The following is a 16,419-nucleotide window of genomic DNA, read 5'->3' as shown; positions in this document are numbered from 1 at the left end:
CCTTTGGGGGAGTTCATGGAACTAATAACGAGGCTAGGTGCTAAAAAAAAAGTCACCTTTAGATACATCAACTCTGTTAATTTTTGGGTCACTCGTTTAAAAGGTAAATAGTGGGTTAGAGTGTAATTGCCAAATTCATTCGCGCGGTTGTAAAATAATGATTCTTTTGATGAATAAACATCTTGGGGATTCAATTTGTAAAAGTAAATTTAATTTCATTGAATTTCTTTTGAAAGGTCTACTTGTGTCACTAATACTTTCATTAAGTAGTTTCTAAAGTAAACAACTACGAGGCCGAAATATTTATAAAAAATACCTCAATAGAATGAATGGACTTCCATTTATTTTTCTGCCGAATTTTTGCCATTGAGAATTTTTATAAAAGACAGTTGTAAAAAAATAGCTGATAGTCTGTTCAATAGAAATCCAATAGAATATCCTCTTGAACTCGACGGTTCACCGACGAAGTTTCCTCGTAATTAAGAACATCCGACAAATCGAGTATTTACACCACTTTGCCATCTAATCAAGTAAGAGAATTTCGCAGTGAGATCATAAACATTCCCGAAAATGTTCCCATAAAAAGGCAGGACGAAAAACTTTTTATACTTTGTTAGAGACGATCATTTACAACTTTCATATCACCCAGCCCCCTGTAAAACAAGGCGGAATATATGCAATGTCGAGGGCAAATGCTAAACCATTATTCCGAGTCAACGGATCTACGAACGAAAGTCGTGAAAGTGCCCGGTGAATGCACCATACCGAGAAGTTGAAAGTGGTCTTGGTAAACTGCATGACAAGAGCCCAACGACTCTCAAGGGAAATTCGAGGGCCGGGGTTTTTTCGCATTTGCCGTCGAGTTTTTAAAAATTCGTGGAGTCGAATGAGATAGACTAATTAATTCCTACTTCCGGGGATTCACTATTCCCATGGCAGCTTAATTCAAGGAGACAACAGTTGAATTTACCTGATTAAATTCAACAGCGACTTTTCCATTTCACTCAGCTGATCTTGAAACGGCGAAGATGTTAATTCGCAAATTAATTTTGGTAAACACGCATTTTTTATTGTCGCCATCAGCTTCGCCTTTCTCGTTGCACCTAGAATTAAAATTCCTGATAAGAAAACATTTTAATTAACAAACTCAATTGATCAAGGAATTAGCAGTCCATATTCTTTAAAAATCTTACAATTCATATCTTTGAAATCGAGACGACCTGCTTCCCTACTTCAACTGAATTAGTTACATTAAATTTATTTAATCCTTGTGTTCAGACACGTGCGAGCCTTGAGCACCAAGGAATTGACTAATCCACTTGGCTCGTGTCTCGACTACTGATCTACATTAGTATTTCACAAATTAGTAAAAAAAAGAACGAATTGTCTGGGTACCTTCGGCGTCATCCCTCACGCCTGTCATCATGGTCAGCCTCTCTGCATGTCCGTCTTTAGCCTCCTGGAGACCCACAAATGTTGAATTTCCCGATACCATTCCATTCCCGAAAACAGAGTTTATGAGAGTTGTGTAATCACCAGCAAAAACCAAAAACATTCCAATGAAAATGACCAGACGGACGGTTCCAGTGTCAACCACCATCTTTGATGATCTCTCAATCACTCTGAAATTAATATTTTATTTTCCGAGGTTATCGTCAGTCTTCCGTAATAAAGTTTTTATTTCAAGCAGTGAAACATTTTTTGTAGTTAAAAACCCATTCATTTCATGTGAATCAGAACGACAGTAAAAAAGTTTGTACACAGTAAAATAGTTTCAACTTTATATGAAACACGGAAATACTTATTTTGCATTTGAAAAAAACATTCATCTGAAGTGGATGCATACAACAATGCAAATTAAATGTTTGAACAGTTTGACATGTTTGAATAACGGCAACATTGTCTTTGCATAAGAAGAACATTGATGTTAGGTGAATACAAATCTTAATACAAATGTTTAATTTGAGATTGTTTAGTTTAAATAAAATCCTTTCATATTATCTCTCGCGAAAGAAAATCTACGCGCTCTAAAATTAAAGGTTTCTCTTGTATAACTATCCTGTTAGTCCTTGTCATCCTTTTCGAAAACAAAAAAAACATTGTTTCTGTCACTCGCAAATTACTCTCATTCCGCATTACGCTTGAAACACTGGGACTCATTCCGTTCGCGGAAATAAATTATACCGGTATGCTGGCACTTTGTTGTTTGTGGAATGAGCAAATTCTGGTGAAACTAACTTTCATATTAAATTTTGTAATTTTAGTATTTGTTTTGTGGTGCGCGCAGACAATACAAAACCATTTGCAGCACTGATTTTTCTCCAAAGTAAATAATTCAATAAAATTACTTTTATATCCTGTTTGCACGATTGTCGTGGTGCATTCTTTGATGTTAATGGGTTGATACTTGGTAAATGATCATGTTAAACTTCCTGTTTCAGACATTAAGAGGATAAATCATGATGACTCAGAACGAATCAATTGCACGATTAGACCAATTAAATCTATTCATCCCTTTACAAAAAAATTTTTAGCAAATTTTTTGTTATAACGCTTTAAAGCGCTTTTCCTACTTTTTTTTTCTTCAAAAAAAGTTACTATAATAAGTCTGCCACTTCCCGTATTTCTCCAGATATTCATTAGAAAGCGGACTGGAAGATAAGTTAATCTACTTCCTTTAACCGCTTCTCTACAGACTTAAAAAAAGCGTAATTGAGATTATGAAAACATTGAAAAAATCGCACTATATACTGCAAAAACCGCGATACTCGCGATACTTTCACCTGTCTGAAGCGCTAAAACACGTTTGAAATCCATAGCGAACTTTTATTTTTCCTCTCACAAAGTAGATTGAAGTTACCTTCAATCCAAAACACTTCATTGCCCGCACAGACTGCACTTTCGCTCTCTTCCCAGTTTCGCACTTTCATCGCGCCTATACATCTTCGCGATAGAACGTGCGAAGGCTCCTCAGTAATCGATCGCTAAAAATATGAGGAACTTACCAGATTTTTACCCAACGACTCCTCAAGGGCTTTAAAAAAATGCAAATAATATCCGATAAATCCGCTAAGACTGGCCTGTTGGCGCGCTCAAACAGGAAGAAAATTTTCAAATGCTTCAACTTCCCATTTAATCTTCGGACGAGGAAGAGTTTCCCGAGTTGACGTCACCTGTTCTCAATTTGTCAGCAATCACGACTGACAGTTGACACTGATATGCCCGTCGGTGTGGTTTCTCCGCGCGGGCAATAAAAAACAAGACGAAAAATACAAAACAGTGCCGGCCGGTGACGTAAAGAGTCTCAATGCTCATTAATACGGCGCATACGTAAGCACGAGGGTCAAGGGTTCCACGGGAGTTTAAAAAATATAGTGACAGAAGCCAAATACAACTGAACAAAACAAAACTGAGGATAATGGAATGAGACAGTTGGAGGAGAAGTTGATAAACACAAAATTGAAACTCCTTACTCATGAATTTTTATGAAAACAACAGTGGAGAACGTGAGGAGTAGTGAACCGTACTGGCTCTGCGGATTGACTGTGAACAGCTCGAAAATTGCGCCGGGCGTTGAGTTCACTACTGGTGGAGGACCGAGACCAGTGAAAGTACAGGTAGAACCTCGATAGTTTGAACGTGCGTTGGTTTATCATGAGCTAATGCGTTTTTTTCATATTACACGAGTCAAAACCGGGTTCTGCACTTTTTTAATAGTACAGTGACAGAAGAGGAAATGTATGAGGAAACATACGGTTACTAAAAAATTAACACTCTTGAGGAAGGTCATGTGAGACAAAGGATTTTAATTTAAGAAGTGTCTTTTGTTGTTCTAAAACAAAAATTATTCTGCTTCTGACGTCAATTGGATAAATAGAATAATTATTCCCATAACAGTGTGAGATTCACTGGGAATTTTTGGTTAATGAATTGGTTATGAAAAGCCAGGACTAAAGAGTTAGCGGAATGAGACAAATCGTTTAGTACTTGTGAGAAAAGGGCTTTTTGAATCGTGGGAGGGTTGTCGCACGAGCCAAATGTTGACATATTTCCAAACGTATGGCACGAGCCATACGCTCATAAATGCCAGATGTTTAAAGGAAATGAAAACGTAGTCCATAAATTACAGAATTTTTACTTCTTCAAATGCTAGTTTCCCTCTAAAATTTATATTCAACTTTCTAATAAACATTGAAATAATTGAAGTAAACATTTGGCAATATTGTGGTTTATTAGATCTTGAATAAGCATTTTTGAGAAGCTAAAGGCCAACGGTAAAGCATTTGCTGGAATTACTGAATGTAGTAAATTATCAAACCTCAGTAGCAATTTTTGAACACATTTTTTTACCGTATTGACATTCGAGAGATGGACGTGGAGAAAGTCGATGCTAAAATGATGTGATGAAGTCAGAGATTGAGAGAAAATCCAGGACATTGGTAGCAGATTTAATTAGAATTAGACGGGGAATGAGATGTGTTTCGAGGGTTTAAAATACTTATCGCGGTTCACTTACAAGTGTTGCATTCTGTTCCAGTGAATTCTTAATGGTTTTTAAATTTTGTGATGATTTTTTCGGATGTGAATGTTGCAGACGACTTTTGTTCTTGCTATTTTAATTTTCTCGGTATTATTTTCCGGTGGAGTCCAGAGGATCAATGCAACTGGTTCACCTTGCAGACATTGCTGAACTATAATCGTGCATCAAGGCTGTGCGTGAGCAGGGGATAGCCACGTGAAATCGGAGGCAATTAGTACTCTGTGTTTATTTGTATATTTTGATGAAATTTTTTCCCCCTATGGTAATTTCAAACCTTGGGAATTGTCAATGATTAACAGGGAGACTGTTGCAGCAGTTCTGTTTTGCAGTTAATGAATTTTTTCGAGGCAGACCTTTTTTTGCGGCTCCTCCATTTTTATTTCATTAATAAATAATGGAATGTCACTGCAAAAAAATAACCCCTGCGATTAACCTTGAGATAAATCGCACTTATGAAAATTTCGATCAAAGGTCTGAGTGGAATTCTCTCTGTTTGTACTGCAATTTTACTGTTCAATTTTGTACAATTTCTACCAGGTTCATATTGAATAAATCATGTAACTTTCCACTTATTTTTCATGTAACAGGATTATGTAGACGCCACTAATATAAATTAAATATGTAATGGGTTTAGAATGAAATAAATAACCTAAAATCCGATGTTATGATCGTTAACTCCAGACAATTTTATAGAATTCCTTAGTTTTTTATAACCAGAATGTGAATAAATATGTATGAGAGCTATGAGTTCGTGGATTTTCTAGGTCTAGGCTGCTGAGAAGGCCACTTCTGTCTTCATCAATCCAGGGAAAAATTTTACAATGTTTATTTGATTTTTCAATGTTGAAGTCATTCAATTAAACGAAATTCATTCCGTTAATATTCTCTTGCACAACGATGACGTTCTTCACTGCTCATCGCAGCTCACAGGTATTTTGATACTACGGACATAATATGGAAAGCAAATGGTCAGAATGTTTTTTTTATGGGTCGAGTGCTCTTGACATTAACACACGCAGATGCCTATATTTGGCAGTGCAGTCGTGGAGCATAAGTTGAGTGACAATGAGGAACACTCTTTTTGGAAATTAAATTGCGTGGAAATGACTTGAAGCATTAATGTCATTCAAATTACACTATCACTAAAATTATTTTGGTAGCTGCTTATTATTTATTATCAACGACGGATAGAAAATTTTTAGCTCTCAGAGATTTCATGTGGAAACATTTGGTAATAATATTTATGAACATAATTTGTGTTTATTTTTAAATATTCCCGAAAACCTGAGATTTCTCAATTTATTGAAATGATTTTTGGAAAATGTTACAAAGAGACCTACAAAATTTTTTTAAATTACTAAATTCTAAAATTATTTGTAAGATGAGGTATATTGTATCGATGCACAAGAAGAATTTTCATCAGAAGCATTACTGGAGTCGTCCCTTCGTCTGTCTACTGACAGAGAGCCCATATTTTCTCTTAGGCGGCGACCGAGGCGGGAACGACGGCTCGAGCACCTACACCCCAAAAAACAATGACAACATAAAATCCCAAGAAATTGAACATTCCAATTCCCCGAAATCGATATGCAGATGGCTCCGAGCATCGAGATTGAATTACCTTGGCATCCTCAAACGATGCCGGGGCGTCTTCCTGGAGGCATTGAACCCCCCCGAATCCCCCAGGGGTTCCAACCGTTCGACTCCTCCACTTCTGTAATTTACCTAATATTTTACTTAATTATCATAATTTTAATTCCTTTAACTTTACTTTGTCCAGGAGTTTCTCCAATGCAGTTAGTCTCTCAGTCATTTCCGAGCACTCACTCTGCAATTTTTCAATCTTGAAACAAATCCGGGAATTAGTGCGAGAAATTTATGGTAAAAAATTCAAGGCAATTGAAATAATGTTAATTACCTCGGCCTCGAGGTGCTTTGAAGTGATTCTTTGGGCTCCTTTCTGTAAAGAGAGCATTACCAAACTCATTAAATTTTTATGCAGCAGGTTATTGACATCTGCACGTAACTAAAAACATGAAGTTACATTCGTTTAAACATTCGACGTTTCTAAACACCAATAAAAATACTACGTCATATCATCATCGTTATTATGTGTTGAAATTCATTTTTTGTATTTGAACACCGAAATCGAACCGACGGGCAGATAAAAAGTCTCGCTGTATTCGTCGTCAACCCAAAATCCTGAGACTTGATAATTATGAAATGCGAATTGTTAGAGGGCAATTTCTTTTCCCCCGTATTTCACGGCTATTCAATTAACTTAATTATTCGATTTGTTCATGATAGAAAGGATTGAGGTAAATTTTATAGCCGCAATATAATCTCTGCTGTCCAGCCTGTTACCGGAACGACATTGGTAATATAATTTTTTACAGGAGAAATTTCATCGAATGACCCAAAGTGCTTCACAACTTACCACTTTCATTACAACTTCTTCGTACTCCTGTCTCTTATTTTTCAGTGCCATAACGTCATCGAGTTTCTAGAAAAATATGGTCGCCTGTTAAAAATTGCATTAATCCACGGAAATAAATATTCAGTGAAAATGATGGAACTCAAGTTCATTTACCAACTACAGATCTGACTAGGAAAAACGCTACAAAAAAATACGTAATTTTTATTTAATGTGTCTCTTCGTGGATTAAATATTTTGATTTTTTCCAATGCTCGAACTAGAATTTTTAGTGGAAATTTCTCTCCGCGTGTGGAAAACGAACGATTTAATAATCGTATTCATATTCAATACGTCATATTTTCATGTTTGTTTGGATAATATCCCAGAAGTAATTGATTACTGCTTGACCACTCGATCATGTTAATGTGGATGGTGATGCGAAGGAAAAATGTTGAGTAATAGGCATGATTTAGCGTGACCGTTTATAAATTGAAAATGATAGTCGTTCATACTGAGGAGCTATCAGAATTAATCGCAGGAGGAAGAGAGCCACTCACTTCTCTGTTCTCCGCTACTACTTCCAGCATTCTTTCATTAGACTCTTCGATGCGCTTGATTACCTGGCCAGAGAAAGTTTTGATTAAAGAGTAGGATCAGCCATGCACAAAAAAATATAATAGAAAAACCTAGCAAATTCGCTAGACAATTATATTGAATTTCCCACAGGATTTTCCTTCATTTCATTTGAAATAATAATCCCAACATTATTTTTATTCGTGTTAATCTCCATTGAGGTAAATAACTACGAAATTTTTCAATACATGCGGCTGAAAACTAATTAAAAAAGCAAGACAATTACACAGCAAATTCTGTAGGTTTTTTTAATGAAATTTCTCATTATATAATACAAACTAAATTATCTAAAACATGACATAACCTTTCCCCTGCCAATCTACGAACATTTTTTTCACCACTGACATCCCAGGCTGATTTTCGTTAATTAAACTTTGAGAAAACAATTTGCAGCAAATGAGCAAAAAATGTTTTTAAAAATGAAATTTTTCATCACTTGTACTTCTCGCAAAATAAAACTGTTGCAATTAGTCATTCATAAAGTAAAAATATTTTAACATCAATGCAAAACAATATATTATTTTGACACATACCTTATTTGCATACCACAGAGCTCCGAAAAACACGATGTATGTCAAAATACACACGTAAATATTATCGAAAATCCATTCTCTGACGAATGACTGAAAAATGAAAAAAAATGACGGGGAAAAATGATAATTCAACGTGCGAAAAAGAGAAATTCGTCTAACCTGTCTGTCATAAATGTTAACGAGTTTGAGTATTGGATGTGACTTTGCGAATCGTGAAAAATAGTACTGCCTCTGGGAATACATGATGACATCGGGCGATCCATTAGCGAGAATAAACGACTATAAAATTCATGGAATACTGCTTATGATCCACCGGAATTCCGTTTGTACTGTTGATAGGAGATACTCGGGAACAATTTGTGGGCTGACAGGGTAAACACCGTGACAGTTAATTCGTGAATTTGGCGCTAAGTTGTTTGAAATGCAAACGAATTCATTTTTCCCTTTGACGAGAGATAGCCCGTGGTGATTCAATCATTATTTTTCATTATTCAAGTATCAAATTATTTGCTCAATAAATTGATGCAAAGTTGTTATCAAAAAATTAGTTTTCATGAGCAAATGGAAGAGTAAATGCGATTATAACCCGGACATTTATCGTCTTTGAGTTTTAAATTGTTGATTGAGGTAAATTTCAGAGTAAAATTCACTCTCAATCTCCCACATTTTCGGTTATTTGAGGTGCAAAAATAGTGGAAATCCCCATTACTTGTTCTGTTTGGTAATTTTTCCCCAACTTTTTTTTTCGTGTGGAGTTATCGACGATGGAAATCCTCAGGGTAATAGCATCTGGCGCTGTGCACACCTAGTGTCAACGAAAACACGCCCCGGGGCAAGGCACTTGAAGACCGTACGTGTTTGCTGTTGCAGTTATTTCGTGAATGCCAGGGGTTGTGGGCTATATTCGAGCACTTCCATGGCTCTGAGCCAATCGTTCATGAAGAACACTCTGTTGAATGTCCATTTCTGAATGCAACTACTCAGTTGAATTTCTGCATTGAGAATAAATTTATATAGTTAAACCAAAAGTTTTCCTCTTTTAGAAACACCATCGAAGACGATTTTTTTCTCGTCACATAGGTAATATTTACCTTCACGATTCTTTAAATAATTCTCGAGATGAACTATGGACGAGGAAGTGACGGATAATTCATATGTGAAGGTTTCCAAGGCCCCCTTGAATAGGCGAATCGTTTGAAGGCTTAATTTCCCAGCCACCAGTGAATATTTATTCTATCCCCATGAAAATAAGGGGCATCGATATCCGGAAAAAAATTGAAGGACGTTCGTGTGTAGACATAGTTCATATGGATATATGATATCATCGAAATTAATGAATTTGACAGAGTCGATTTAGAAAGGGATTCGAGGACAGCTCTATTCTTCGAGATTATTAATGAAATACAAAAAAATGTATACGGTATGATTTGATGGTTATCACTATGAGTCTACAAAAATGGCGAAATCTCATAGGTTCTGGCACGTGATCGGTGCGTGTCTTTGCATCTTGCCTTTCCATGACTCTTATTCCATTCCACCTAGTACATCGTAGACTTAAATTTTCACCGGTGAAACACACTTTTGAAAAAATAAATATTTCCCGGAAGTAAATGGATATTTAGAAAAAATAATTTTTTTCCTCTTGTGAGTATGTGTGTACCTCTTGAAGTACTTAATGGTAATTTTACTCTCCATCATCAAAAATCATCAAAATATTTCCCGCAGATATGTAGACAATAACTATCGGACTTTGTCTGTACTGTGGCCGTAAGGATTCAAAGCACGACCCGATAGTGTCTCGTAAAGTAATTCAGCGTCGCTTATACGCGTGTCTCAACGAGCGTCGTCTGGCAATTTCACTGGATATACCAATGCCGGTAGTTGTGTGTATAAAACCAAAAAACCCCGGCTACTCCTTGCGGAACTTTATAATTTTACGAGGCTTAATCTCGGGAGCTTCTGGCGATGCCATCGTCCACACCCGGAGGCCACCCCGGGGTTATCGCATTATCGGGTGTATATACTGCGATATTATGGAAGAGGCGGTCACGTGCGGCAAAGTTTGCGCTTCATTTTTTATGCTGGCGTCAATTATTATTGGCGAAACGAGACAACTCTTTCATAATATTAAAATTGTATTTTAAACGGGATTTAGTGATACGGATTTCAACGCAATTAACACATCTTTCTGGTATCCGCAGAATTATTGTCGTACATTCTTGCAAAAATCGACGAGGTCATAGTTCTCATTCTTTTTTCGATTAAATTATGGGAGGTTTATAGCTTGTGCCTCATTTGTGGGGCCAAACGTTCGACATTTTTTCGAATTTCTTTCCATATGGTTATTAGAATTCACCGCACAATTCACTCTGTGAAATTTGAATAACATGAAAGAGGCATCTCAAACTCAAACGAGTATACACGTCCTCTCCAGTAAATGACTAATCACAGATGTCATAATTTACAAATATTCACACAGCCGAGGGCCGAAAGACATTACGATTCGATCGAATAAACAGCGATTAGCACATGAAAGGCGGTGACAGGGGGTTGGGGTAGAGTGGATCGATAATACCCGGTGTGTCTCATTGGAAGCATTTTCGAGTGTAGAGAGCTCCAGAGATATACATCTCCTCCTCTCTACGTATACACTCGCCACTTGTCATTTCCCACATCGCCTCGCGGCCAGGGTTGACTAACTAAATACGAAGTTACCTAAACATACCTTGGGGCCAGGGTTAAACCGAGCTTAAAACTTTGGCCCACTCGTCACTCCATGCGTGGCCAGACTGGAGACATTGCATGACCCCATCCCTCCTGTCCCCTCAATGCTGAGCAAAATAAATAGGGTGAGAATCAACTGGAAAAACATACTTCGGAAATTAGGGAAATTTCGAGTGAATGAGCCGATGGTGGAGATTGTTCTCTAGTTGTTTATAGAAAATAAGTTTTTTTTCGTGATCCCTTCAACACTCGACGCATCAAATATGCCAGTGACATTCAGGATGGTACGCCTATTCAATGTTTCTCGTTGGGGGAGGGAATATTAAAATATATCATCAATAATAATTGCATTTGGAACATGATACATTAGAAATCAACTTGTCTATCGTTTGGGTTTTCATTAATCTAAAATCAATATTTATGCAAACATGAACACGAGGAATATCTCGTGGTTATTATTAAAAATTGAAAAAATAGGAACAAAGAATGAAAAATATTATTCAATGAAAATGTTTCCAGTTATTTTCAAAAAGAACATCAAGGCTTGAGAGTAAAAAAAGTCGCATATTAATATGAAAATTTACTCATGAAAAAAACTTTATCTATTCTTTTCACCCATCGAGTAAATCCCCCTAACTCATGAACATTTTCAGAAGAACATTCACTTACCTTTCAATAAAAAACCCCCCGATAAATCTCATCAAATTTGATGCTAACACGAAGAGACACCGGATAAACTGCTCGAAACTTTTCCCCACTACCGGAACACGATGTATATTCTTTCAGGAGTTGTCATCCTCAAAGAACTAGACACAAGATAAGAGTACAAGCGGTCGATGATCCGCCTCATCCTGTATAGCTCGCGGTGAAAAAAAATCCAGAGGAAGAGACACTGCATGGGATTCCCCTGGTTAGAGTGAGAGAACGCATGCCACAATCGAGAAGTCTCTCACACTGGTGCACGACATAATCGATTTGCTGTGAAGCCAAGCGTAATTCACCCTAACCAGTCACAGTGTGACAAGAAGAAGTCCTTCTCTTCGTTTCGTGAGTTACCAAAGGCGCCACCGAACCGCGAAATTACTCATCGTTCTGATTGAGGTTAATTAATTAGATAATTAAGTCTCCGCAATGGCCCAACTGGATGATCTCAGACGCTGTACAGTGTCAGCCCTGTGGCGCGATAGGGAACGTCTCAGACGCCTCAAAGAACTGAAAAAAATATTGTTAATTTTTAAACTGCTGAAATCTATCCACAGAATTTGATGAGTGCGATGTAGGGCCGAGGTACAACCAGGCTAGATCCACTTTCCCTGATAAATCCAGATTTTTGTCGTATTTATTGAACGACCAGTACATTAAAAGAAAAAATAATTTCAGAGTATTTACGAAAATACTCAATTCCAATTGAATTATTTTGGGAGCATTAATACAAACCCATAAAATACAGAACTTACCCAGAACTTTTCTCTTCCTGCCACAACTCACCCTATTTGTCGAGCTAAAAATGAGGGATGTGCTCTATCCAATCCAAGGACAAACATTAATCAAGAAACATTTAATTGCCGAATGCGTTGGGCTTTTACCCAGGAATTTTTACCATTATAAAATATCAACGAATTCGCAGAGCTGAAGTTGAAAATTTTCACATGGAGAAACGTGTCAGAACGATTACATCTTTATGGTTTTATAACAGCAGACACTCCAAATGAAGATTTTATCTTCCCATCCCCTTCAATTTACCGTATACCGGAGTAGAAATGAAAATACATAACTAAGGAAAATAGAAATAAAACTGAAATTGCGTGTGTGTATGCAACGAATTGAGTTTCGAGCACGTAATTCTCGCTCACTTTTCCTATTTCACATTTTCCCTCTATTTTTATTCCCCCCTGCCCCCGTTCCGCCCCTTTCCACTCTCTTTAGATATATTTTTTTTCGACTAGCGAGAGTAGCGCGGGGACGGAGATTCGTTTTGTCGTGGTAATGTGGAAAAATACTGTATCCCAGAAGCGAATGAACGAGTACGAGGTTCACTGGATGGGTTTGGTGGTGAGGGGAGGGATTTGTGTACACTTATTTCATGCCTCGCGTACCATTGGAATTGAATCGTCGGCATTGCTGTAGAAATATTCCAGTGGGGAATGGGAGTTTATACGTTGAACACACTTCTCCACGGCGCCAAGCGGACGCTGGAATCATACGCGAAAAAATGAGAAAAAAATACACCCTTTTTCCTATTGAGGCATGGAGCTTTCGACAATATAACGCAGACACATCTGTGTAAACTCGGGATTAATTAAAATCTTGGGATATGCTACCGGAAATTATACGGTAAAGGTATCCAAGTACTTCGATTTTTTAAAATCTCTTTCCAGTCGCATTTAGAATTATGTTGCTATGATGCGGCCATTTTAAGTATTGTAGTGATGTGAGAAAATTAATCTGCAATTGTTGGTAACATTCACTCACAATCCGACCGAAGTCGGTAACAAAATAAAGGTAAAAACCATTCTCTAAAATAATTAATATATACGCATTCTTTATCCGCGAGAAAACGAGCTTTTCGTGTCACCCGAATGAGATTTATTTTTACCCTCCTGGGGCGATTATTGCACCTCTCTGGGCTTATTGACATTGCCAGGAAATAAATTTATCATATAACGGATTTTTAAACCTCTTTATCCGGTCCCCTTATTATTCCACTTTACGATGTTTGATTTTTTGGAGATTGAAGTCTCTCCCCTCCACAAACACCGCGATGAAATTTTGAAAATTCATACACATAAAAATTATACACGACTTTATCAGAACCAGGACCAGAATGCCCTGAGGTAGGAAGCGATTATTGTATCTATTGAAAGTAACGAGCTAATTGTAAATTAAGGAATCATTTCAACCACCGAAAACTCATCTACTCCACATCATGGGAAATAATTGAATCGTGTCGAATCTCCGTGATTCATTCTTCGATCAGTTGAAAAGTGATTCAACAATGCCACTTGCCACACACCCAACAGTTGTCATATCTCTTGACATGCCCGCACTTACCATCCATAACGCCAAGCGTTCCCTTCGCAATGCCCATTCCACATCTCTTTTTAACAATTCCCATTTCTCACTTGAACCACGAGCGTGCAGCCATCCAAAAGGGGGAGGTCACGAGTGGAATTTGGGCATCGGGGATTGGCAAGTGTTGCCAGTATTCGGTTGCTCCTGTCAGTCAAGGATTAACCAACCGTAAGGATAAGCATTGTGTACGGAAAACGAAATACAACAGAAATGGAATTGAGGGTTACATGCACAATTTTAGTTCTCCACACTCTCTCCACTGTTTGCTGGGGTGATATGCGACTGATTGAATGTCGAGTGGGGAGAGGTGAGGGAGACAGCAAAAAAAAACACCGTCAAATTGAAGAATATGCTTTGACTTGAAATTAATTTGAGTGGTTTTCACATGAATGATGCTGTGAATGGATTTCATATGTGTGGGTGCTTTGAATGCACACTCCTGATTAATTACCATCGGTGCATCCTATTCTCTACATGTACATACAGAGCATATCCATCCCTCAATTTCAGAAGGCCTCTCCTGAGACACGGGGAGACCAATTGCAATTCAAACTGCATTACTGTGAGCTCTATGACGATTAAAATTGCATGGTCTTTTGCTCGGTCCTTTACGTATTTGTGGAGAATATTTTTCAATGGTTTTGAGGGAATCCGGTGAGTCATCGGAAAGAACATCCCTGATGTAATTTTCGGTGCACTTGACTGCATGCGATGTAATTATTTTTGTCACTTCATTGTCCAAGTTGTCAATTTCCCTGGAATTTTCGGGGGAAATATAAAGAAATATAAAGTAATAAAAACATTTATGATTTCATTATGGGTAAACCTGAGAATAAATCCTTTATCAAAACAAAACAACATCATTTGCAATGAAAGCAATAGTGAATTTCCCCTAACAAAAGCATCGACACGTCAAATTAAAGCCTCAAGCAACAATTTAATTTGTTTCTCTGGGTGTAAAAACACCAGCCAAAAATGTTCACTTCAATTTACTCTTTTATGTTCACCATTTCGGTTGATTAGTATCTCTCCCACCGAAATCCTATAATCTAATCTGCATTGTATTCGAAATTGTGTGATTTATCTCCTGTGAATGGATTCTCTTGTAACCCAGGCTTAAATTGACAATCAACCCCACAGCTATACCGGGGGTATACATCCAGTCTATGTAATTCCGCATTACAGGTGTTTGTAATTGAAATTCGCGAGGCGTGTAACGAGTCTGCCACTATCCATCGATGCCAGTGTTGGACATTTTGGTGGTTGTCACGAGCCTTCCGGCTCTGTATTGACAGCCTGAATTAACGTACAGGTTCCATGGTGTAATGGTTAGCACTCTGGACTCTGAATCCAGCGATCCGAGTTCAAATCTCGGTGGGACCTTTATTTTTTCTTCAAATCTAGGGATTTTGGGGAGCTATTAGTACATCAACACAGTGTTGTTATCTCAAGACAGGTGAGCTGTGAATCATCGATTCAATGCGCCATAGTGAACGATTAATCTCCCACGATCTAGACTTATGACAGGCCAGATCACGCAAATCGTCATTTTGGTCCAATATTCATGTGTTAATAATCGACAATAATGATCTTCACGAGTAATGTAATGTTATGACAGAGGAATTTCAATAATTGTGGCATTTTTGGGGGGTTTTTGTGCCTTCGATTTGCAAAATTACTCTTTGGAAAGTGTAGATTGCGGAATTTCACAAATCGAAATAAAAAAAAAAATTCCTTCGAGCCGGATTTGAACCAGCGACCTATGGATATCCATTCGAAATTCAACCAACTACAGTCCACCGCTCTACCAACTGAGCTATCGAAGGAGAAGATATATAAGTCTGAGCCACGATGTTTACTTAAGCTACCGCGCGTAGCTGACAGTTTGATGAGTCATTTTGAACAGTATAATATTTTTTAAATTAGAGAATTTAGCGTAGAAACTGATGTAAGTGAGTTAAGGTTTGTTTAGATGGAAACAATCATGAAATTCATGGAATGAAATCATGGAATTCATGGTTCATAAATACAGTCCTTCTAAAATAATTTTTACTTTAATTTTTTCATCTTCGCAATCCCGCTTATCCCCATTTGATGTTTAAACTTTTATCGATATTTCGTAAAAACTGAATGAATAGCATGAGACAGGTAAGTTTACGACATTGAAGGCATCGAACCAGAGAATTGGGTGTCAGGCTAACCCGAGTACGGTGATTGTACTCAAGTTTATACCTCAGAAATCCCATATCGTTTGCGATGCTCGCCAATCACCATTAAAACCCGCCTCAACGAAGGTGAATGGAGAGAGAACTTTTCATGGGGATGGTTACCGACACAGTTTTACATAAGACCGTAAAGTCATGGATCTGTTGCCGAAAAGTCTTCAACTACCCTCTTGAGTCACGAGTAAAAGTGCCAGAGTGACTGCCAGCGTCGTTAAAAGCATTCTGGGTATTTTTGCATGGAGTCATTACTAGGTTTTATAGCACGACTAAATGCCC

At 37.6% G+C, this 16,419-nt stretch overlaps 2 protein-coding genes and 2 non-coding genes across 4 annotated transcripts in view; 1 reads left to right on the top strand and 3 right to left on the bottom strand.

Moving 5' to 3' along the window:
- Positions 1–16,419, bottom strand: part of LOC135159843 (uncharacterized) — a 131,050-nt gene that overhangs the window by 2,497 nt on the left and 112,134 nt on the right. The window contains exons 6-7 of the mRNA XM_064115934.1: positions 1,396–1,622; positions 971–1,103 (exon numbers count right to left, since the gene is read on the bottom strand). Of these exons, the coding sequence (XP_063972004.1) occupies positions 971–1,103; positions 1,396–1,622 (360 nt within the window). The remainder of the gene's footprint in view (positions 1–970; positions 1,104–1,395; positions 1,623–16,419) is intronic.
- On the bottom strand, positions 5,863–11,375 carry LOC135159844 (uncharacterized). The gene is made up of 10 exons (XM_064115935.1): positions 10,848–11,375; positions 9,214–9,355; positions 8,282–9,114; positions 8,123–8,212; positions 7,514–7,576; positions 6,978–7,043; positions 6,459–6,500; positions 6,312–6,383; positions 6,162–6,265; positions 5,863–6,058 (listed from the first exon to the last, which is right to left on the bottom strand). The coding sequence occupies exons 3-10, from the start codon at positions 8,363–8,365 to the stop codon at positions 5,911–5,913; spliced, it is 669 nt and encodes a 222-aa protein (XP_063972005.1). The 5' UTR covers positions 8,366–9,114; positions 9,214–9,355; positions 10,848–11,375; the 3' UTR covers positions 5,863–5,910.
- Trnaq-cug (transfer RNA glutamine (anticodon CUG)) lies at positions 15,230–15,301 on the top strand. Its single transcript has one exon. It is a non-coding gene; the product is annotated as a tRNA-Gln (tRNA).
- Trnay-gua (transfer RNA tyrosine (anticodon GUA)) lies at positions 15,651–15,744 on the bottom strand. The gene is made up of 2 exons: positions 15,708–15,744; positions 15,651–15,686 (listed from the first exon to the last, which is right to left on the bottom strand). It is a non-coding gene; the product is annotated as a tRNA-Tyr (tRNA).

Source organism: Diachasmimorpha longicaudata, chromosome 2 (genome assembly GCF_034640455.1).
Source record: "Diachasmimorpha longicaudata isolate KC_UGA_2023 chromosome 2, iyDiaLong2, whole genome shotgun sequence".
NCBI classification, from domain to species: Eukaryota; Metazoa; Arthropoda; class Insecta; order Hymenoptera; family Braconidae; genus Diachasmimorpha; species Diachasmimorpha longicaudata.
The sequence above is the reverse complement of the archived record's forward strand: the minus strand, read 5'-3'. Positions and strand labels throughout refer to the sequence as shown.